The sequence below is a fragment of the Ovis aries genome, chromosome 2 (assembly GCF_016772045.2).
Source record: "Ovis aries strain OAR_USU_Benz2616 breed Rambouillet chromosome 2, ARS-UI_Ramb_v3.0, whole genome shotgun sequence".
Taxonomy (NCBI): domain Eukaryota; kingdom Metazoa; phylum Chordata; class Mammalia; order Artiodactyla; family Bovidae; genus Ovis; species Ovis aries.
In genome coordinates this window covers 184,814,279-184,836,116 of record NC_056055.1, presented here as the reverse complement: position 1 = coordinate 184,836,116, position 21,838 = coordinate 184,814,279, and the positions used below count along the sequence as shown (strand labels likewise).

At 49.2% G+C, this 21,838-nt stretch overlaps 1 protein-coding gene across 2 annotated transcripts in view; it reads left to right on the top strand.

The window, feature by feature from the left end:
* Positions 1-21,838, top strand: part of SCTR (secretin receptor) — a 71,416-nt gene that overhangs the window by 30,530 nt on the left and 19,048 nt on the right. For both annotated transcript variants that reach the window (XM_042243964.1, XM_042243963.1), the window contains exons 3-7: positions 2,853-2,960; positions 7,440-7,543; positions 13,509-13,606; positions 14,804-14,936; positions 17,011-17,164. In XM_042243964.1, the coding sequence (XP_042099898.1) occupies positions 2,853-2,960; positions 7,440-7,543; positions 13,509-13,606; positions 14,804-14,936; positions 17,011-17,164 (597 nt within the window). The remainder of the gene's footprint in view (positions 1-2,852; positions 2,961-7,439; positions 7,544-13,508; positions 13,607-14,803; positions 14,937-17,010; positions 17,165-21,838) is intronic.

Genomic DNA, 21,838 nt, shown 5'->3' with positions numbered 1-21,838 from the left:
TCTGGCTAGCTGGACGTGGGTTGGGTTGTCCGGCCTCAGGGACTCGGGCCAGTGCCCTGGCTGACCTGATCAGCCTCAGTCCTGAAGCCTCTTCTCCCAAAGGGAGAGGCTCCTTCGTGTTCCCGCAGCAGGCAGCGCCCCCAGTGCTTCTAGGAGGAAGGGTGGCCGTGTTGTAAACGGGGCTTCTGCAGAAGGAGTCGGGCTGGAGGAGGCTCACCCTCCAGCCTCCAGGTGCTGTGCCAGGTGAAGTCACACCGTGCCCCTCTGTCCAGGGCCTCTCAGGACCATGTCACTGTCCCAGGGGCATCTGGGGAGGCGAGAGTCACTCAGGGGCCTGGTGAGCCACGTCTACGGTGGGAACCTGGAGGACTGGTGCCCAGACAGTGCAGAACCTTCCTGTGTACCCTGGGAAGGTTCAAGAAGAAAGAAGGTCCAGCCTGCCCTCTTTCAGTGCACACTGTGAGAGTTGGGGTGAAGGCTCTGGAACACCCAGGGGGGTTTCTTATGACCGACTTTCCTCAAAGAACTCAGACACTGGTCCTTGGCCCCCTGGAAGCTTCCATTCTCACTGTGGGAGCTCCATTAGGCCCCACTCTGAGTTCCCGTGGCATTCTCCTCCTCTGTTCTCTCCCCCCTTTGCTCAGGGCCACAACCTCCCAGGGCTGCTCTGCCCCAGCCAGGCATCTTTCCCTAAGAAACTGGGGCTGGTGCCTCTGGAGACAAGCAGGTGGGCAGAGCCCATGAGGTGGCACCCAGGAGCCTGGCTGGACAGTTACCTTACAGCCCTTCCGTTTCCTGGCTGGGTGACTCCAGGTACCCACCTCCTTGCTTTATTGCTTCATTTGTAAACGAGGGCAGAGTTGGGTGCCTTGCAGCACTGCTGTGGGTTGAATGCTCTCCTGTGTGTAAAGCACAGAGTGACTCCTGCTGGCATCAAGCAGAGCTGGCAAGCAGAGGACGTGGGATTCAGAAGTCATGTGTGGCATCACAGCGAATGCCCATTTATAAGGAATGAGTGACGAGGAGGGGAACAGGGGCCAGAGACTCGGGCATTCATCCTTTCCTTAGACGGTTGTTGAGTGCCTGTGCCTTGCCCAGTCCTTGTGGGCACAGGCCTCCAGCAGTCATGAATCAGACTGGTTCCTGCTCTTTATATTGACTGCCTGGGGCGGGGATCCATTTGCACCCAGGCACCAGGAGGAGCCCTCCAGTTATGACCTCCCCTGGCCTCTCACAATCATCTTGGATGGGCTCCTGGAGCCCAAGGCTGGTGTGAGCCCAGAAGAAGAGGCCTCTGCAGCGGGAAGGGAGGGATGCAGTATGAAAATTCTCAAAGCAAAGCCCAATGACCACATACAGAACACCTGTAGGGAGGTCTTAGCCTGCAGATTCCTAGGACTCAGGACGACTGAATCAGAACCTCCCCAGTGACACAGATGTCTACTGCAGGATCAATACCTCTAAAGTGGGACAGATCGCCAGGGGGACTTCACGTGGAGGGAACAAAAGTGTCCAGGATGATGCTGAAACTTTGAGCCTAGTTTTATTCACGCCTGAAAAGAGACTCTTGCTCTTTATAAAAACTGGGAATTAGCCAGCTGGGTAATCCAGGGACCCCTTCAGACCCCTATCCATTAGTCTCTGGAGCTAAAAATTGCCTTGCAGTTCAGAGGACCCAGCTGGGTCCCCACCCCTCAATGCCAGGATGAAACGGAGGACTTGGTGAGGAAGAGGACTGGGGAGGATGGCAGGAGGGAGCTGCCATTCCCTGGCACCCGGTGAGTGCCAGGCTTTCCACGTGGAGATGATCTCTTCCCCGGACAATCTCAGGAGGAAGCCATCTGTTTCCCTAAAAGAGCTGAGGGCTTGGGCAGCGAGGTGTGGTGAAGAGGACTGGAACCCAGGTCTCTGGGACTCAAGAATCTTGAGTTCTTTCTGAGGGCTGTGGGCTCAAGGGTGGTGTGGTCTGCTTTGTGTTCCCCAAACTGGATGCAAGGTGACTACGGACCTCATGGTATCACCTCCATTTCCAGTGTGCTCCAGACCTTCCTGGTGATGTCCTCCCAGGTGGCATGGGCCCCCAGAAGTCTGTCGCAGGAGCAGTTTCTCTGATTTTCTTCCCCTGGGATCTACTGTGGGAGAATTGGTGGCTGGTTGTGTTAAATGATAATTTCTAACAGAGTATGCCTGCCAAACATTGTGCTTAAGTAATGAGAGAACCAGTGATACATTAACCACTGGTTCACAGGAGAATTCAAAGTACTGCATATATAAGGCAAATAGATGCAAAACTGGCTGGAAACAATTTCACATAAGTTTTAGATAATTCATAGTCATGCAAATGCAAAGAAAGTGACAGAAATGTGGTCCCAAATGCCTCTGGACAGGAATCGTTAGCACGGCCATCAGTTATCTACAATTTATTGAGCTGTGAAATAGCTCAAAGACGCAACAGGCCAGAGAACCGCCGAATCAGGTAAACCAGAAGGCCGTGCTTAAGACAGCATCTAGTTTTGCATTATAGACATCCGGTAATTTTTTTCATGTCAAAGTCTTTCAGTTACCAGAATTGGGCCACTGATCTGGCTCTGAGCTTCCCAGCAGCCAAACAAAACAAAAAGGAAACAACCTCAAATTCAGTATCTATAAGGACAGATATATACTAGCTGTTCGCCATAAGTTCAGCTTTGAGTTGCATTGAGACCAGATTATCTGTGGAAGGGATGTGGAGGGCAACACCAGGCACAGGTGTTAGGGATGTGCTAGGCTGTGCGGGAGGGGGGGGGGGGGGGGGGGGGGGAGGGGGGGGTCCACGTTGAGATGCTGTCTGATGCTGCTGCTCTTCTCGGCAGGCTGCCGGGGGCTATGGGACAACACCAGCTGCTGGCCGTCCTCTGCACTGGGACAGACGGTGGAAGTGGCATGCCCACGGTTCCTCTGGATGCTCGTGGGCAGGAATGGTAACAACTCAGCCCGGGGGCCCAACTGGGCAGCTGTGGGGCAGCCCTCTGGGTGAACCTTGGCCTGGAAACATGAGGCCAAGACTTCTCTGCGGACAGGAAGTGAATGGAAGGATGGGAGCTTGGGAGTAGTAGGGTGGGCTGAGTTGTCAGTGCCAAGCAAGGGGCCAGAGGGCCAAGTACCAGGGAAGGGGTAAAGGAGGCCAGGCTTGCTCCTCTCTGCCCTGTGTTCCCATTGAGGGGCTCCCCTCCTTCCTTGCACATTTCTGGCCCCTTAGCACCCAGCCCTTGTGTCTGGGTCCCACTTAGCCCTGGCTGGCTTTCCAGGATGCTCACTTCCTCTGTGCCCTCTCTACTAGACCCTGCTGATGAACTCTGTCCTTTATGGAAGCTTCTGGTCTCCTGGGGGATCTCTCACCCAAGCAAAGCTGCAGTTTATAAGGATTTCCTTAATTTCAGATGAGGAAGTACGGAAGTTGTCTCTGACAGGGAACACTTAGGGACTAACAGGGACTAATGCTGGACAAAACCCTGTCATGTACTAGGCATTTTTACAGATTTAAACTTTAGTTGTCACAAAACCCCTGCAAACCACAGAACTTTTCTCTCCACTTGGCTTAGTTAAACAGTGAAAATAACAAGGTCTGGGAGGGGTTTAGCCTTGGCTTCAGGTTCACAGCTGGGAGATGGAGAGACAGGGACTGCAGTTTCTTCTCGCGGCCACCCAGTGTCGCTGTGGGGCTGCAGATCCACCCACCTGTATGGTCTCACAGAGGCGCTGCCCCCTGGGTTCCATGCTAGGGGTCCAGGGCACGGTTGGGGGATGAGGGTCAGCAGGGATCATCTCAGCCTGGGGCCTACTGTGCTCATACCCAGCTGCGGGCCCAAGGGATTGGCCAGCCCAGGAGCATAAGTCAGGAGCAGTCCAGCCTCAAGTCACCTAGAACCATCTGTCCTCTATCTGCTCTCCGCCCATAAATCTACCTTGGGTCTGGAGTCTGAAGAAAGGCTCTACAATAGTGTCTCAAGGGTTCCAGGGCTCCCCACCCCAAGAAAGGAAAGTGTGTCCAGTGAGAACAAGCTGGTGCTCCAGACTCTTCCTTTTGAAGGAAGAAAAAAAGTAGAATAAACTAACTGTTTCTCAGGGTACCTACTACATGGGCCCAGGCAGAATGAGTATCTGTGTGGCTGGGAAACCACAGGCTAGATTATGTACCCAGATACTTGTGTGTCTGTGCTGGAGCCTAGAATATTCCGTCTAGGATGCATTCCTTTGATTCTTAAGAGGGCCCTATTTCTTCTTTAAAAGCACACTTCCTGAGTGGGGGCAGGCCTTGGCTTTCTTTCCCTTCTGTCTTGATGGGGGATGGGAGCCTTACAGCAGCACAGAGTCCTAACCTGATGAGGCTTTTGAGAGTCAGAGAAAAGCTTTGACCTGGCTCTTCCCTGGACTGCTTGCCTGCGCATGCACACGCAAACACACATTTGCACAAAAATACTGACTGTACTTTTGGGGACCCTTGAAGTGTTTACTGACCTGAACCTGGGTTAGAACCCCTAACATATTAGGAATTAAACCCAGGGGGAGTGGATAGGAGCCCATGGGAGCCCACCCCTGTGTCCTCTGCGATTCTACTAAGAGCCGTGTCAGCAGAGGGCACCTGGCCTGCATCTCATGCAGTGTTGTCATGGGAATCCTGCTGGGTCGGTGAGGAGAGGCGTCCAGACAGACAGCCCAGCCTCCAGGGATACACTGTCTGATAACCATTTCTGGATTCAAGGGAGTAAGTGTGCTTTTATTTCAGTTTCTTGTCCAACCTTTGACCACCATTCTTTCGTCTCTGACAACCTAGCTTGCTTGATTTAATAACAGAAAGCTTCCACTCATCTCCTGAATTCCAAGACTCCAGGCCCCACCATTTCTGGTCTAATTTAGAAAGGCCAGAGGCAGAAGGGAAGTAGCCTTATGGCTTCCTCTCTGTGTCCAGCACCAGCCTGGGTTTCCTGCCCCGTCCTGCAGTGTCGGTGATTATTCCTATTTGGTACAGAAAAGTGATGCCCCTAAGGGCACGCAGCAACTGAGAGCCAGTGCTGGGTTTTGAACTCAGATTCTTGACCCGTGCTCCAGGTCTCCTGAGCCGTCATAGACCTGGCATGCCTAGAGCCCAAAGGCCATGGTCTCCTGCTAGAGTTGCCTCTGGGATCTAAGGGAGGGGGCAGGCAGGAGGGTGGGACAATGACGGGCCACACTGAGGCTGGGCTCTGTTGCCCAATTCTGGGCCTTGGTTTTCTTATCTGTGAGGTAGGCCGCAAAACCTCCTTCAGAGGCGTGCCATTAGGATCAGCATGTTAACATAGTGGCTAGTTCTAGAAATGGCCACCATGTTTCTCCAGCTGAGTGGAATCTGTTTGGTCCTAAAGCCTGAGAGATGGTGGCCTAGACCATGGGGCCAGTCAGAGAGAAACACACCAGGCCCAGCTCGGGTGGCTGGGGAACCCAGACAGGATACTGATCGGAGCAAAAGGAGCAGCAGGGCTCCTTTGTTCAGAGTTGGGGTCAGCCCCCCGCAGCCTCGACAGCAGCCAGACCTGGGGACTGGAACTCGGCCCCCCTTGGCAGCCCAGAGTGGAGGATGCAGCCGAGCGAGTCTCTGTAGGCAGGGAAGCTCCCCACATGGCTTTCCCAGACTTCTGTCTTGGCTTGGCAGCTCCTCTACCCCAGTCTTCAGGCTCTTGCTCTAAAAAGCTCTGCCTGGGTAAGCTGTTCCCTCTTCCCTTGTGAAAACGTTTAAAATGGGCCCTTCCTCCTCCCTCATTTGTTTTCCTAGCCAGCCAGCCTACAGATGTTTCATGAGCAAGGGCTCTGGGGAGGCAGGCCCTAGGGAGCCCCTGAGAATCTCTGGGAGGGGAGGCAGGGGAGCCACGGTCACTTCCGTGTGAGAGGTACACACTGCAGGCTTGAGAGACAGAGAGGGCTGCAGTGATCTTGTGGTTTATAGTACAGAGAAGCACCGAAGAGAGGCTCCCTGGGAGGTTATGTGTGTTAGCTCTGCTGATTTTCAGACACTGAGGAGCAGGGTGTGAAGTTATATATAAAGTAGAACTTCTGCGACTTCCCTGGTGGTCCTATGGCTAAGACTCCACACTCCCAGTGTGGGAGGAACATTTGATCCCTGGTCAGGGAACTAAGATCCTGCATGCTGCACAGCCAAATAAATAAGTAAATAGAACTTCTTAGCGCAGGAGTAGAACCAGGAGCCTGTAAATAGTTAATTATGGGTGTGGCCAGATCCTCACCAAGCAGGCAGATTTCTCTGGGGCACTCACCCATTAGATGGCTGTCCCTGATAGCTCAGTTGGTAAAGAATTTGCCTGCAATGCAGGAGACTTGGGTTTGATCGCTGGGTTGGGAAGATCCCCTGGAGAAGGGAAAGGCTACTCACTCCAGTATTCTGTCCTGGAGAATTCCAGCCCATGCGGTTGCAGGATCAGTTGCAAAGACTGAGTGACTTTCACTTTTCAGGGCCTGGGAGCAGGAAGAGCAGAGTAAGAAAGGGATTAGTACAAAGCCTGCAGCTAAGAACATAGGCCTGAGCCCTGGGGTTCAAATCCCATGTTCTACATTGACTGGAGTGTGGTCTTAAGCAAGTTCTTTAACCACTGTGTGCCTCAGTTCCCCTAGCTATAAAATGGGTATAGTATTTTCATGTTACAATACATTTTACTATAAAAGTAACAGTGCCGACCTCATAGTCTTGTTAGGATTGAATGAGCTAATACCTCTCACGTGCTTAGAGCAGTGCCTGGCATATAGCAATCACTGTGTATCGTTATAGTAGAGCATGCGGTTTTATAGTTGAATAAACACACTGTCATTAGTGGGAGGTCAGTGTTTTTGGTTTGGGGTGTGTAACCTGCTGTTCTTAAGCACTGCATATGGCCTCTCTCATCATTGGAGGCATTGCCATGCCTGCCAGAGGAAGGTTTTATTATTCTCTGAGGGGCACCCAGGTAGCTGAGCAGTGACCCTGGAAGTTGTGCTGGGCCTGGGGCCTGGGGCATGTGTCAGTCACCTCTCTCGTTGTGGAGCCTGGTGCCTGGCACAGGGCGTGTGGGGCACAGGGTGTGGGTGAGGCAGTGGGGGCCCAGGGAAAGATGAGCAGTGCTCAGAGGCTAGGGGGGGCTAACGGTTCAGGTTTGCAGGTCAAGGGATCCAGAATCGCGGCTCTGTGTCTCGCATGTACATGAGCATCCCTACTCGGGCTGTCTGCCCACACCTTTCCTGCCACTTTTCCGGACTGACTCTTACAAAGCCTTCAAGGGTCAACTGAGCAATTGGAGCTGCCCTGTGTGGTTCGGAGAAAGGAACAGAGTGACAGAAGGAAGCTCCCTCCACCAGCAACTAAGTGGGGCAAGGCACCCAGAAACCTGGCCATCAGTCCGTCCCTCCGCTCACCACAGCATGCTTGGTCCCCACAGGTTCCATGTTCCGGAACTGCACACAAGGCGGCTGGTCAGAAACCTTCCCCAGACCTGACCTGGCCTGTGGGGTCAATGTGAATGACTCCTCCAACGAGAAGCGGGTAAGCCTGCCACGCCTCCCTGTGGGGTGGAGGGGCCTGGGGAGGTAGAGTGAAGCCAGCCCAGGGCTAGGTCAGGTGACCCGGGGCTGCCCTCCTCAGCCCCACACCCTCCCAGCTCTCTGTCCTGGCCCACCAGCCTGGAGGGGTTGGCCCTGAGGACCATGGCACAGTGAGAACTGCCACGTGCCTTGGGGACGCTGTGGCCAGGTTGGCCTGAAACCCAAAGCTCAGTGACTGGGGCTAACTGTGAGTCTGAACCTGCCCTGTGGCCTTGGTGGAGGTGGGGAGGAGATAACCTCTGTGCCTCAGTTTCTCCATCTGGGAAATGGGGTAATAGTCTTGAGCTCGTCAGGAGGAGCAGAGTGAGCCCTGGAAGTGCTGGGAAGGGTAAGGGGCCACAGCACCTGCTCACAAAGGTCCCTTCTCAGAGGAGATTCAGGCTCCAGGAGGCAGGAGCACCCAGCTGCAGGCAGGCCTGGTTTAAGAGAGGATGCTGGTATGTGGGTGCCCTGAAGAGGCCATTTGGTTCAGAGTCCTTCCTAAAGGAGATTGGGTGAGGGATGGCAGTGGAGGATGGAGCTTCTCTCCCAGAGCTTATCATCCAGTTAGGGAAGATACATGAGGTCTTCAGATCGAGGTGGAATAATTTAATGGGGATTACGCATGGTCTTAGAGGGCCAGTGGATGGGCCCAGACCTCTGTAGATTTCCGTTTCTGTCTCTGACCTATGTGAAGACAGGAGGCTTATATGGATCACATTTGTAAAGTCCGTAAGATTCAGAAGAATCACATGTATAATGGATGACAGGATGGAGGTTCAGAAGGATGAGTAGGCTGCAAGTGACAGAAACGTCCAAGGGGCTTCACAAGTTACCTTGGCTCATGTAACTATGATACAGTGGACGGGTGTCTGGCGCTTGTAATGAAGCAGCACCCCAAAGCCACTCAGGACGAGGTTTCTTCTCTCTTCCTGCTAGCCTGATGACTTATCCCGGGGCTGGGATCCTGTTGTCATGTGTGTGCCATTGGTGACAGCAGCCGCAGACTCCCAGGCCTGCTTGTCCAGGAGGAGGGACAGCCTGACCTCTTGCTAACCACAAGAAAGCTTCATATGCAAACAGCCAGTAAGCCCGTCCTCACATCTCACTGACCCAACGTGACTTGAGCCTGTCCACCTCTGCACGTTTCCTGGCAGAGGGATGGGACACATGCATGGCTTGGACCAGCAGTTCTCAAACTTTTTGGCCTCAGAACCCTTTTATACCCTTAGGAATTACTGAGGACCCTAAAGAGCTTTTGGTTTTGTGAGTTATCTCTGTTGAAGCCGCACTTAAGAACTGTTGGCTAACATTAGTCAGCTGGATAAGAACAAAGGTCAGGGCCTGAACCATGATATTCATGGCTGGGTTGAAACTCTAAAATGCCAGAGAAGGCACAGAGATTTAACAAAGATAAATGCAAAGTTCTGGACTTAACTGAGAAAATTAATTGCCCAAAAATAGTAAAAAAAAAAAAAAAAAAAAGAAGAAGAAGACGACGACCTACTATAACTTCAGCTCATGTAAAAAAATATCAGAATCCCTAAGATTGGTGTAAGTTTTTCCAGACCGTGGGATATGCTGGTCCCTGATGCCAGACCACAGACAAGTACTGCTGCTGCTGCTGCTAAGTTGCTTCAGTCGTGTCCGACTCTGTGAGACCCCAGAGACGACAGCCCCGCAGGCTCCCCCGTCCCTGGGATTCTCCAGGCAAGAACAGGCTTTGTTTTTTTTCTTTTTGGCTATGTGGCTTGTGGGAATCATAGTTTGTCAACCAGGAATTGAACCTGGGCCCTTGGCAGTGAAAGTGTGGAGTCCAAACCACTGTCCTGCCAAGGAGTTCCCCACAAACTTAGTCTTTTATGCTGAGAATTGAATCATCCTTTCTGAGTGTTAAAATGTGTTTTTATCTTTTAATCAAATGATTGTGAAAGTATGTATTTACTGATTGTCTTTTTGCACCTTCCTGACTTGGCATGCACCAGTTGCCAACAGTGGACTCAGATTAGCAGAAAGACCAGGCAAAGCTGCCACATGGGTACATAAAGCTGACTTTGTTTACCCGGAGCAGAGGTTAGAAAACTAGTGCCCTTGGGCCAAATCCAGCCTATCACCTGCTTTTACAAATAAAGTTTTATTGAAACACAGCCACATCTATTTGCATTGCAGGGGCTGAACTGAATAGTTGCAAAAGAGACGGAATGTTTACGCTGACATGTTTGCTGTGTGTCCCTTTATGGAGAATGTCTGCTGTCTCCTAATGTAGAGGGTGGAGAAGGAAGGGACCCAGTCGGGACACACAGCAAAGAGACAGGTAGCCTCATCTAGGACCGACGGCAGCGAGGCTTCCTTCTGGACCCCTAGCCCTCTGGGGGCAGGTGTTGCAGAGGTTGAGGGCACTGAGGTCACATCTGGCTTTGGGGGAACACGGGTCTTTTGGGGTCAGAGCTCGAAGACAAAGGCAGAGCTGGCGGGGATATCCTGAGGGTCACCTGGCAGACAGTGACCCAGCCACAGGACAGCATGGGACCCTCAGCCTGGACCCTCCACACTTGTCCTCCATGCCTCCTCGTGCTGCCACAGGCTGACCCACTGCTCCTGACCCAGGGCTGCAAAACCAGGTGTCTCCTGAGTGAGCTGATACCTTCAGCTCTGGGGTGCATCCCACACATGGCAAGATCCTAGAGACAGCGCATCAGTCTCCAGCTTTTTGACATTTCACTGCTCTTTGAAATCCTAAAGGCTAGAAACCATTAACCCAATGTAACCTGCTGCCCTCTTGGTTCCCTGCACTCATTCCTGAGAGGTGGCTCCTGGCTTCTGGAATTGCAGTCACCTCAGTGGGGAAGGCAATGGCACCCCACTCCAGTACTTTTGCCTGGAAAATCACATGGACGGAGGAGCCTGCTGGGCTGCAGTCCATAGGGTCGCTAGAGTCGGGCATGACTGAGCAACTTCACTTTCACTTTTCACTTTCATGCTTTGGAGAAGGAAATGGCAACCCACTCCAGTGTTCTTGCCTGGAGAATCCCAGGGACGGGGGAGCCTGGTGGGCTGCCGTCTCTGGGGTCACACAGAGTCAGACACGACTGAATCGACTTAGCAGCAGCAGCAGCCCCAGTGGGGAAGGGCAGTGTCATATGGCAGCTAACCTGTAAAAAGTCCCCTCTGCTGTCAGAAGAATTTTGGTCCTTCTAAGTCAAATCTACTTTCTGATAACTTCTGCCCTGTCTGGAGCTTACAGTTCAGCCTTACTCTTTTACACATCAATCATGTTAATACCCTTCTTCCCTAAGTTTGTTTCCTTCAGGATGTGGTGCACTCAAGTATTTTAATGCACTCTTCAGATGACATGGTCACCCCCCTCCGGAAATGCTCCACTTCATTAATGTTCCTCTTAAAATAACATACCCAGGCCTGGAACACTCTAGACATTCCAGGGTGGCTTGCTGCTCCACAGCACTCCATTAATGAAACTGAGAAGAGGCCTAATTGTTCTAGCAGCTACCTCATGCCTCATACTTCATACCACAGTCTTAGACTGCTGACTCAGACTGAACAGTGGATAGTAGGGTAGAAGGTGAAGATGCAGAAAATTAACAAGGACTGAGTGTCTTCTAAGGGCCAGGCATTGTCTAGATACTCTACTTGATCCCATTTCTGTTCTTCCAAAAAGCCTGCACGGTGGATATTATCTGCATTTTACAGATGAGGAATCTGAGGCTCCCAGAGAAGTTTAGAGATTTGCCTAGGGTCACCCAGAAGTTAAGCGATTTGCCCAGGGCTGGTGAGTAGTAGCGGTCCTGGTTTGGAACCCTTGTCTTTTGACTCTGAAGCCTTTCTGTGTTCCCTCTGCATACACTTCTTTAACACCATGGAGCGTGGACCACTCAAACCTCAAGGTCGTTTTTGTATAAACGCCTGTCAGATTTCCTCAATAGTATCTGTGTGCTGGTGTTTTCTTGTTACCCTTTTCTTCTGGTTACAAGACAATACTTACCACTGAAGAAAAGTGAAAGATACAGAAAAAAAATACAAATGGAAAGAATGACTGTATCCACCAGTTTGTAATCCAAAGTTAATCACTAATAGTATCTAACACAACTCCTTACAATCTTGTTTCTATGAATGTGTGAGATTGAACTGCCTGAGATGACCAATATTTAATCTTTTTTGATCTTCAAAAAAGGGAAGAGTCATACAATTCAACAACACTTTTCTTTGCATAAATCAGAAATCACATGTAAAATGTGTATTCTGCCTTTTCACTTAGCATTATGTTATGTCCTGGCATCTTTTGAAACTCTTCATAAGTAGCATTTTAACATAGCCTAATTTTGAAATAATTTGAATTTAAAAGAATTTAGTTAACGATCCTGTGTTTGGCATTTGCATGTCTTTCATTAAAAACAGTTCTGTGATAAACATCTTTATATATAATATGCTTTTATATTTCTGATAATTCTTAGAATTAATTCCTAGAGGTAGAAGGGAAGTCAGAAGGAACGCGTGTGGTTTTTGCTCTGTGCTACTTTCCAGAGAGACTGAGCCAGTTTTCACTCCCACTGTACCCTCACCTGAGGCTTCCCTGGTGGCTCAGTAGTAAAGAATCTGCCTGCAATGCAGGAGACCAACTGCAATTGGCGGAGGATCCTGGTGAGCTGCAGTCCATGGGGTCACAAGAGTCAGACATGACTTAGCAACTAAACCACCACCACCGCATGACTTCACCTACATAGAATATTAGTACTTTTAAATATTAGTTAATTTGGTTGGTAAAAAAAAAATGGTATGGCATTATTGCTTTACTCTTTATTTCTTTGGTTCTTTTAGAGACTGTTGTACAATTTATTTTTTGAATCTAAAAAATACAGGTCTTTACATTTATTTCTATATACATTATTCCACTCCATTGAGATGTTGAGTCAAAGCTGAGCCAGTGGTGTTTAGTGGCTGCTGAATAAGTCAATGACTGCCTGGCTGCATTAACAGGAGTACAGTGTGTAGAACAGGGATTGCCATGTATAAACCAGGTCCCCCTCTCCTTCTCCCCGGTCAGAGAGTACATCTGTAGCTTTTCAAGTGTCCGGTTCAGGGTGTCTTGTTTAAGAAGGACTTTCACAAACTGTAGCATATTAATTGAGGAAAATGGTCACGGGTAATGGAAAGAGATTAAAGACATAGGGAATACTAAATGCTGAGTAAGCGGGGAACAGTTGGGCCGAAGAGCTGTATTCAGAAAGGACAAACCTCTCTGTGGCATCTCTGTCACTCTCCTATAAGTCTAAAGCTATTCTACCATGAAAAAGTTATTTTTAAAATAATGATGAAGAAAATGGGATTTCCCTGGCGGCTCAGTGGTTAAGACTCTGTGCTTCCACTGCAGGGGCCCAGGTTCGATCCCTGATCTGGGAACTAAAGATCCCACATGCTGCACAGTACGATCTAAATAAATAAAAGTACTTTAAAAAATGATGAAAAAAATAAAATAATGATAGGCTTTAGGTATAAGACAGATTCACTTTATTTGCAGTGACTCCAGAAGCAGAAAAGGGACCAATAGGTACAATTTTAAAGTAATAGATTTTAGATTCATTTGAGAAAAAAAAATCTAATACTTTGCACTGTTGTCTATCCAGTGAGTTCCTCACAAACCAGTGAAGATACCATCCCTGGAGGTATTCAAGCAAAGACTTGAATTCAAGGTGGCAATCAGGGGCCTTGTATATGGGGTAGAAGTTTGAACTGGCATCAGATAATGCCCAAAGTCTTTTCCCAAGCCAAGATATCATGAGTCTATGAATTTGTATCCTTGGGGGTATGAACAGAATAGCAGTCAGAGTTGAAGGGGTTCAAGCCACCTGGAGCAGGTAAAAGGGCAGATTCCGTCGGTGGGCAGGTGAGCTGACACAGGTCTCTCTCTGCAGTATGAGTACCTGCTGAAGCTGAAGATCATGTACACTGTGGGCTACAGCTCCTCCCTGGTGATGCTCCTGGTTGCCCTCAGCATCCTTTGTGCCTTTCGGTAAGAACAGGTACCAGCTCTCCATCTCCGTAGCCTTCCCCAGGCACAGCACTTTGGGTCTCTTTTATCTGAGAAGGGAAGGTCTGGTGGGCCACTTTGTCTTCTCTAGATCTAAAGCTTACCTGTGGCAAAACACTGAAGTTTCTGCGACCTCCTTCATCCCTTCATTCATTTGACATTTACTGAACATCACTAAGAACTTACTGTGCTGGTTGCTTTAAATTATTTCTGATGTTCACGCAATATTAAGAGATAGGTATCACCCTCATTTTACAGATATACTAGCCAGACTCATGTTTGCAAGAAACAGAAATCCATCTTAAAACATCTTAAGAAAAGCAAAGGTGACCTGAAGCATTTAACTGACAATTTCAGGGGCATCTGGCTTCAGGTGTGGCTGAATCTAGGTACTCAAAGGTATGTGCAGAACTAGGCTGTCTCCTACCATTGCTTTGCCCTGCATTGGCTTCAGGCAGGCTTTATGCAGGGACAGTAGAGACAACCACCAGCAGCTACAGAGGCACATTCTACTAGCTCAGCAACACCAGGGCAGGGAGACCCCTTTCTCCATTGGCTGCAGTGAAAGTCCTGGGGGAGTTCTTATGGGCGAGCAGGCTTGGGTCGCGTGCCCAGCCCTGAGCCAATCACCGCAGCCAGGTGTGGAGTGCTCCGATTAGTCAGGTCTCTCATGAGGGTGGGAGTGGCGTTGTCTGTACCTAGAGCTGGAATGGGTCCCCCCATATGAAAGCCTGGTTCCTGGAGGGAAGGAGGGGAACAGGTGACAGACTTCTGCCCCTACCGCAAGGGGGACACCTAGGCTCTGGTTGAACGGCTTGCTCAGCTGGGTCGTGTAGCTGAAAAGAGGCGGAGCCTGGATCTGATTTCTCCCCACAGCCTGTGTACTTTCTGTGCCACATGCCCCCTTCCCCACCCTCCCTTCTAACAATTCTGGGAGCTGCAGGTGGTCGAGGCAGAATCAAATCTCACTCTTATAAGATCAGCTTTTATTTTATTTTTTTTTTCAATTGCAGCATGAAACAGTGTAGGCTGGCCACTGGGGCCTGGGCTCTCATTCGGAGATTCATAGAGATGTCACGTCCAGTCCCTGGGTTTCCCTGGTGCATGGGGTAGGGGGTGGGGGTGCTGAGCTGAGCCCTCCAGCTCTGCCACCTATGGCCCTGCGCTCTCTCTCTCCAGGAGGCTCCACTGCACCCGCAACTACATCCACGTGCACCTCTTCGTGTCCTTCATCCTGCGCGCCCTGTCCAACTTCATCAAGGATGCCGTGCTCTTCTCCTCCGACGATGCCACCCACTGTGATGCCCACAGGGTAACATGCCCACATGGCCCATGGTGTGGCCAGGCCTGCCTGCTTCCCCCCAACCCCATTCATTGAGGCTGGATTTAATGCCTAGAATCAAAGGGGCCAGCACTGGGGCTGGAATAGGAGGTTCAAGGAGTCCCATGTCCCCACACGTGCAGCCTGGGACTCCTATGAAGGCAGTTTGCTGAGAAGCCAGGGGGGCTACTGTTCAACTCCCAGTGTCCTGGAGTGCATCAGCCTCTCTGGGAATTAGACACATAGCAAGGCTCCTCCTTCATCTACTCCTGCCAAGTCCCAAATGTAGACAGATGGCCAAGTCTAGAGATGGTTGGGATTGTAGAAAGAAAAAGGTGAGTGCACCCTGGACAGGTCTGCATCTGCATGCCCAGATGTGCAGTGGAACATAATCTCACCCTCTTCCTCCTTCTGAACAAGCAGAGGAGTCTTCATTCATTGCAATATCACTCTGTGCATCAGCTGAGAATCTCTTCCGCTGTACATAACATAATCTCTTCTGCTGTATATACATCAGTGGCTTAAACAGCTGGGGGTTGTGCCCCACAGAAGCAGTCCACAGATGGGCAACCCAGAGGCGGCACAGTGGCTCCTTGCCACAATGAACACAGTCCTTTTACCTTTCTGCTCTGCTAGTTTTGATCCCATGCTTTATACTCCGTGTTAGCAACATGACTGCTGCAACCCCACACCTCACATCTATGTTTCAGGCAAAAAGGAGGGAAGTCGAGGTTAAACATTTTTCTCTTTGGGAGGCTTTGGCTTTTCATTTGGAAAAGAATGTGCTTCTCAAGACTGTGTTCACATCTCACTGGCTGGAACTGTGTCATGTGACTACATCTAACTGCAGAGGAAGCTGGGAAGTTCAGTTTTTTACTGTCATAGTCTCCATAGTGGAGGCAAGCAAGGGTGAAGGGACTGGAGGTTGAGATTGGTTTAATCAGCCCGCCTGGCGCTTCCCACCACTCACAGCTGTAACTGCTTATAGTTCTGTGAAGTTTGTATATTGCTTGTGGTTTTCACACGCATGTGTATGTGCGTGTATTTTCTGACTCAAACTGAGAGGTCCCTCAAGCTGTGCCCCTGTGTGTCAGGGAGATTTCTAGGATGAAAGAAGAGTACCAGCTTGGAGTTAGAAGATTCTGACCCCACCTCATCACTGACCAGTGAAGTCCAGCAATGCCCAGCAGGGAACCTTTTCAGGTTCTTCTAAACTGTAGACTCACCATCCAGCCGTCGGCCATGCCTGGAATAAGATAGGAGACCACAGGCAGGAGGCACACCTGGCCAGCAGGGTGGCCCTGGGCGCTCCTCTGTGGCCGTGACCCTCCTGCACTTTGTCAGCAGCCCTCTGGCCATCCCAGGAGCTGTCATCCCTGAGCTGTCCTCAGGGAAAGACTAGGAAGAGAGGATGAAGGGTAAGGGAGACCCTCATAGGGTGCAAGTGGGAGCCGTGAGGGCATGGAAGCTTCGTGCCCCACAGCCCTGCAGGCATGGCTTCCCGGGATCCTGACGGGGGACACGGCTGTCACCTAAGTCACGGCGGCAGGCAAGGCCACCCTATGGCACCCCCTTGAATGTTTCAAGGTCTGCATTCCAGATGCAGTGCAGGCAGGGGTCCTGTGTTCTCTCATCAGTACTGGCTTGTCCCTTCTCCATCTGTTTCTAGGAAACTTAACCAGGAAAGAATTTTATCAACCTTTTGCTCAGAAATCCATTTCCCTCTTTAGGCCTCAGGTTCCTTCTCTAAAAAATGCCCTCATTTGCTGTTGGGAATTGGGCAATATCTGACACAGTTTGACAACTGGCGGCCAGCTCCAGAATTTGAGAGCTGCTCCTGCTACAGCAGCAGCCCATTGGCTGTGCTGACAGAGCCTGCCGGCCTCTGGACTTGCACCCTAGAGACACTATGAGCCTGGTCTTCTGATAGTCGAAGGCCAGGGGGCATGGCCGTGAGCCCGAGAGATGCTCTCTGTGGCCTGGCTGCCGACTCCTGCTGCACCCCTCGTCTCCTGGGGGGAAGCCCAGGATGGCTGGCCTGTAACTCAGCTGCCTCTCTTTGTAGGTGGGCTGTAAGCTGGTCATGGTCTTCTTCCAGTACTGCATCATGGCCAACTACTCCTGGCTGCTGGTGGAAGGCCTCTATCTTCACACGCTCCTTGTCATCTCCTTCTTCTCAGAACGGAAGTGGCTCCAGGGATTTGTGGCCCTCGGATGGGGTATGTTCTCCAGGGTATGGTGACTGTGTGACAGGTGGGAAAGGGCACCAAGGCAATAAGGGCTTGGGTTCCAGTTTCAGCTCCACACTTAGTTAAGTCAGTGAACTTGTATGCTGTTAGACAAGTTTCTTGATGGTTAACTCTCTGGCCTCGGTTTGTCTGTCAAATGGGAAGTAATAGCTAAAACCTAGGTCTGATTTCTGGCATCCAAAGCCTTTTACGATTTGATACCCCCAACACCTGTTGCCTTATCTTCTCTAGACATTCCATGCATATGTCCTCATTCTCACCTCCTTTCTGTATCGGGTAGGGTGCTTTTAACTGTAGCTATCAGAAAACCTGACTTAGATAGGCTTTAAACTTAAAAGGAATTAATTGGTTCATATAACTGACAAGTCTAGGGATCACCATTCAGGTGAGGCTGAATCCAGCAGCACAACATTATTTCTTTTTGTTTTTCTACTTCACCTCCTGTAACATCAGTGTTATCATTAGGCTGGTGTTCCCAGTGTAACTGTCAGCAGCTTCTGGGCTTTCTCCTGGCTTCATTGCTACATCTAATGAAAGAAAGAGGCTGTGTCCCAGCATTCCAGCAAACACTCAGATTCACTCTGATTGTGTCATACACATCCTTGAACCACTCACAGGGGCCTGAGGGAGTGGAATCCTCTGATTGGCTTAAGCTACTCAGACCACAGAGCTTCTCAAAGGAAATTCAGGATTCAGTCCAGGCAGGAGAAGAAATGGTAGTAAGACAGCCAACTGTAGGTTCCATTGCTTCTCTTCCCCCTTTCCTTTCTGGTCAGTGAAGGTGATAACAATTCCGATTTCTTGAGCACCTACTGTATGCCAGGCATTGAGCTGAGCACTTTAATCATCACAACAACCTCCAGAGGCCTCGTAGGAACCTTGGCTCAGAGACGTGATGTAACATGCTCAGCCCATACTGTGGACAAGAACAGACTCAAGATTCAAACCAAGGCCTGTCTCTTTGCAAATCCCCTTAACTCTTACTCTGCCACAAACAAACATCCATCCATCCATCCTTCCAGTCATACACACGTCCATCAATCTGTCCACCTGCCACCCATCCATCCATCCTTCAACTGTTCATTTGATAAACATATGTAAGCTACCCACTGGGTTCTAGACAGAGTCAGATTTCTGTGAGTGACTCACAGGCTTACAGAGGTAGTCATGTGTACCAGCCATTAGCTTCATTTACTCTCTTTTTGGCGCCTTTAATTAAGAAGCGTCCCTGCCAGAAATGCCCTCCACTGTCTTTTCTGCTTGTCTAAATCATGTGCAAGGGTTCTGCCTCTATCAGACCATCAGGGAGGTTGCCTGAACTGCCAGAGTTTGCCAAGCCCTCCTGCTTCTGAACTCTTGATAGCCTGATTAACACATGACCCTTGGCCAGCGGAAGCTGTAGGGCCCTGCTGATCTGGATTTCCACACTGGCCAGTAGTCCCAGAGGTCCTGGGACAAGGGACTTACCTTATACAGCCAACTCTGCCCCAAACATCCCCAATATGGAGCCAGCTCCCTGAGCCTTGACTCCCAGATCTGGCAGGATTTTCCTGAATGAACATGGGCAGTTTCATCATCTATAGTATCAGGATCGTAATTTATTCAGCTTTCTTTGAGCACTTCTTTGTGCTCAGAAGGGCTTACAGAGGTTCCAAAAATAAAAATGATTCCATCACTGAAGGGGTTTGTAGTCTAGCAAGGAGACAAAATTGCACTGTGATAATATCTCCATCACAGGTTCTTAGCAGGTTTAATGAGATGAGAACCTTCTTTTCTTCCTCAAATATTTGTTGAGTATCTACCATATGCCAGGCCCTGGGGTTAGAGCCGCACATAAAACAGCACCAGTTCCTTCTCTCCAGGCCTCTGCCTGTACAACCCCAAGGGGACATGAAAGGACTCAGGAAGGTCTAAGCTTTTCCAACTGTGAAAGGCTTTTCTCTTGCAAAAGCAGTAGCCCCTGCCTCAGTTTGTCCTTATTTCCTGCCGCAGGCCCTGAGATAAGTTGCTTAAATGAGTATGTGGTCAACCATAAAACTTTGCAAAAACTTTTTTTTTTTTTTTCAAATAAGAAAAAAAAAATTACCATAGTCTCATCTATTGAACATTTTCTGGGGTTTCTTTTCAGACTTTTTTATACTCCTAGTTTTTCCCACTTGGTTATAATCATCCTGTATGTAGAATTTTGAATCTTGCCTCTTTCCTTGAACACAGAAGCATGCTCTGTATTCTTTCAAATCTTTGATAAACATTTTTAATACTCTGTGGATGTATATAACCAAATACCTATTTTTTTTTTTTATGTTAAGATTGTTTCTCATTTTTCACTGGGACAAATAACACAGTGAGGAGTGCTTTTGTGGGCAAAGCACATATGTAATAGAGAATCCTGGAACTAGGACCCCTGAATCAGAAGGCACAGGCATCTAAAATTTTTAATACTTATCCAGAGCTTTTACTTTTTCAAGGTGGCTGGAATGTCAGTCTGTGCCCAGAAAAGTGTGACACCTCAGGCTTTTGTAGGAGATGAATCAAGCTCCCTCCCACTCACAGAGGGAACTCAAACCAGTGCTCCTCCAGCTGGAGCTGTGTTGGAATCATGTAGAGGGCATGTCCACCCACCTGGCCCTGGGCCCCTCCCCCAGCCAGAGTCTTGGTCTGGTGGGCAGGGGTGGAGCCTGAGACTCTGCATTTCTTACTGGACCCCAGGTGATGCTGACACCCCTGTCCCAAGGGCCACACTTAAAACCATCATTTAAGCAGTTATCAGGTTTTCTAACTTTTCCACTGACTCACTGTTAAAGATGTAAAACACATAATAATAAACAAGTGGCCCTCAGAGTCCATATTTGCCCAAAGTACCCAGAATTTAGGTAAAGAAATTTTTTATCAATGTCATACGTGCACTTGGTTTAAAGAATTAAATAGTAGTACAAGTCTAGGACTTCCCTGGTGGCACAGGGATAAGAATCTGCCTGCCAATGTAGGGGACATGGGTTTGACCCCTGGTCTGGGAAGATGCTACAGGCCACGGAGCAGTTAAGCCTGTGTGCCACAACCTCTGAGTCCAAGCTCTGGAGCCCCCAGGCCGCAGCTACGGAGCGTGTGTGCTGCAACTACTGAAGAGAAGGCACTGCCGTGAGAAGCCCTTGCACCGCTACAAAGAGTAGCCCCAGCTCTCTGCAACTCGAGACAGTCTGCACCAAGCAACAAAGACCCAGCACAGCCAAAAATTTAAGAATAAATTAGAATTTTTAAAAAGAGGATAAACTTCCTTAAAAAATAAAATGTCAGCCTAAAACCAAAAAAAAGAAAAAAGTGCCCTGAAAAGGCTCGCACTTCTGCCTCTCAGAGGTAATACCTTCCCATTTTTCAGTTCTTCCTCCTAATATTTACTCTCATATTTCTAAACGATATTCTACTATTTCTTGATCTGTCCATCTGAGATATTACTGGTTGACTCCTTGTGATGGAAAGAAAGGACATAAAATTCTTCATCTACCACCTCATCTTCCCATTAGAGTTGTTCGCATTTGGGGCTGAATCATATTCAGTGTATACATCATTGTGTCTATATAAATATTCCTCATAGCTCAGATGGTAGAGCAACTGCCCATAATGTAGGAGACCCGGGTTCAGTCCCTGGGTCAGGAAGACCCCCTGGAGAAGGAAATGGCAACCCACTCCAGTATTCTTGCCTGGGAAATCCCATAGACAGAGGAGCCTGGTGGGCTACAGTCCATGGGGTTGCAAAGAGTCAAACACGACTGAGCGACTAACACACACACAAATCATATTCAATGTATACATCATTCAGTTCAGTTCAGTTGCTCAGTCATGTCTGACTCTTTGTGACCCCATGGACTACAGCTCGCCAGGCCTCCCTGTCCATCACCAACTCCTGGAGTTAACTCAAACTCATGTCCATCGAGTCAGTGATGCCATCCAGCCATCTCATGCTCTGTCGTCCCCTTCTCCTCCTGCTTCAATCTTCCCCAGCATCGGGGTGTTTTCAAATGAGTCAGTTCTTTGCATCAGGTGGCCAAAGTATTAGAATTTCAGCTTCAGCATCAGTCCCTCCAATGACTATTCAGGACTTATTTCCTTTAGTATGGACTGGTATACATCATTATGTCTATATAAATATTGTTCGCTACCAAGCCAAGTGGTGTAGAATCATCTTACTTCCAATATTGACTTTTTATGTTTTATGGAGTCATTTTTAAATTTAATTTTTATTTCATATTGGAGTGTAGTTGATTTACAGTGTTGTGTTAGTTTCAGGTGGACAGCAAAGTGGATCAGCTGTACATATACATGTATCTACTTTTTGTCAGATTCTTTTCCCATATAGGTTATTACACAGTATTGAATAGAGTTCCCTGTGCTGTACAGCAGGTCCTTGTTGATTGTTTTATATAATGTCATTGTTCAGTTGCTCAGTCATGTCTGACTTTTTGTAACCCCATGGACTGTAGCACGCCAGGCTTCCCTGTCCTTCACCATCTCCAAGAGCTTTCTCAAACTCATATCCATTGAGTTGGTGATGCCATCCAAGCATCTGGTCCCCTGTCACCCCTTTCTCCTCCTGTCTTCTATCTTTTCCAGCATCAGGGTCTTTTCAAATGAGTCAGCTCTTCGCAT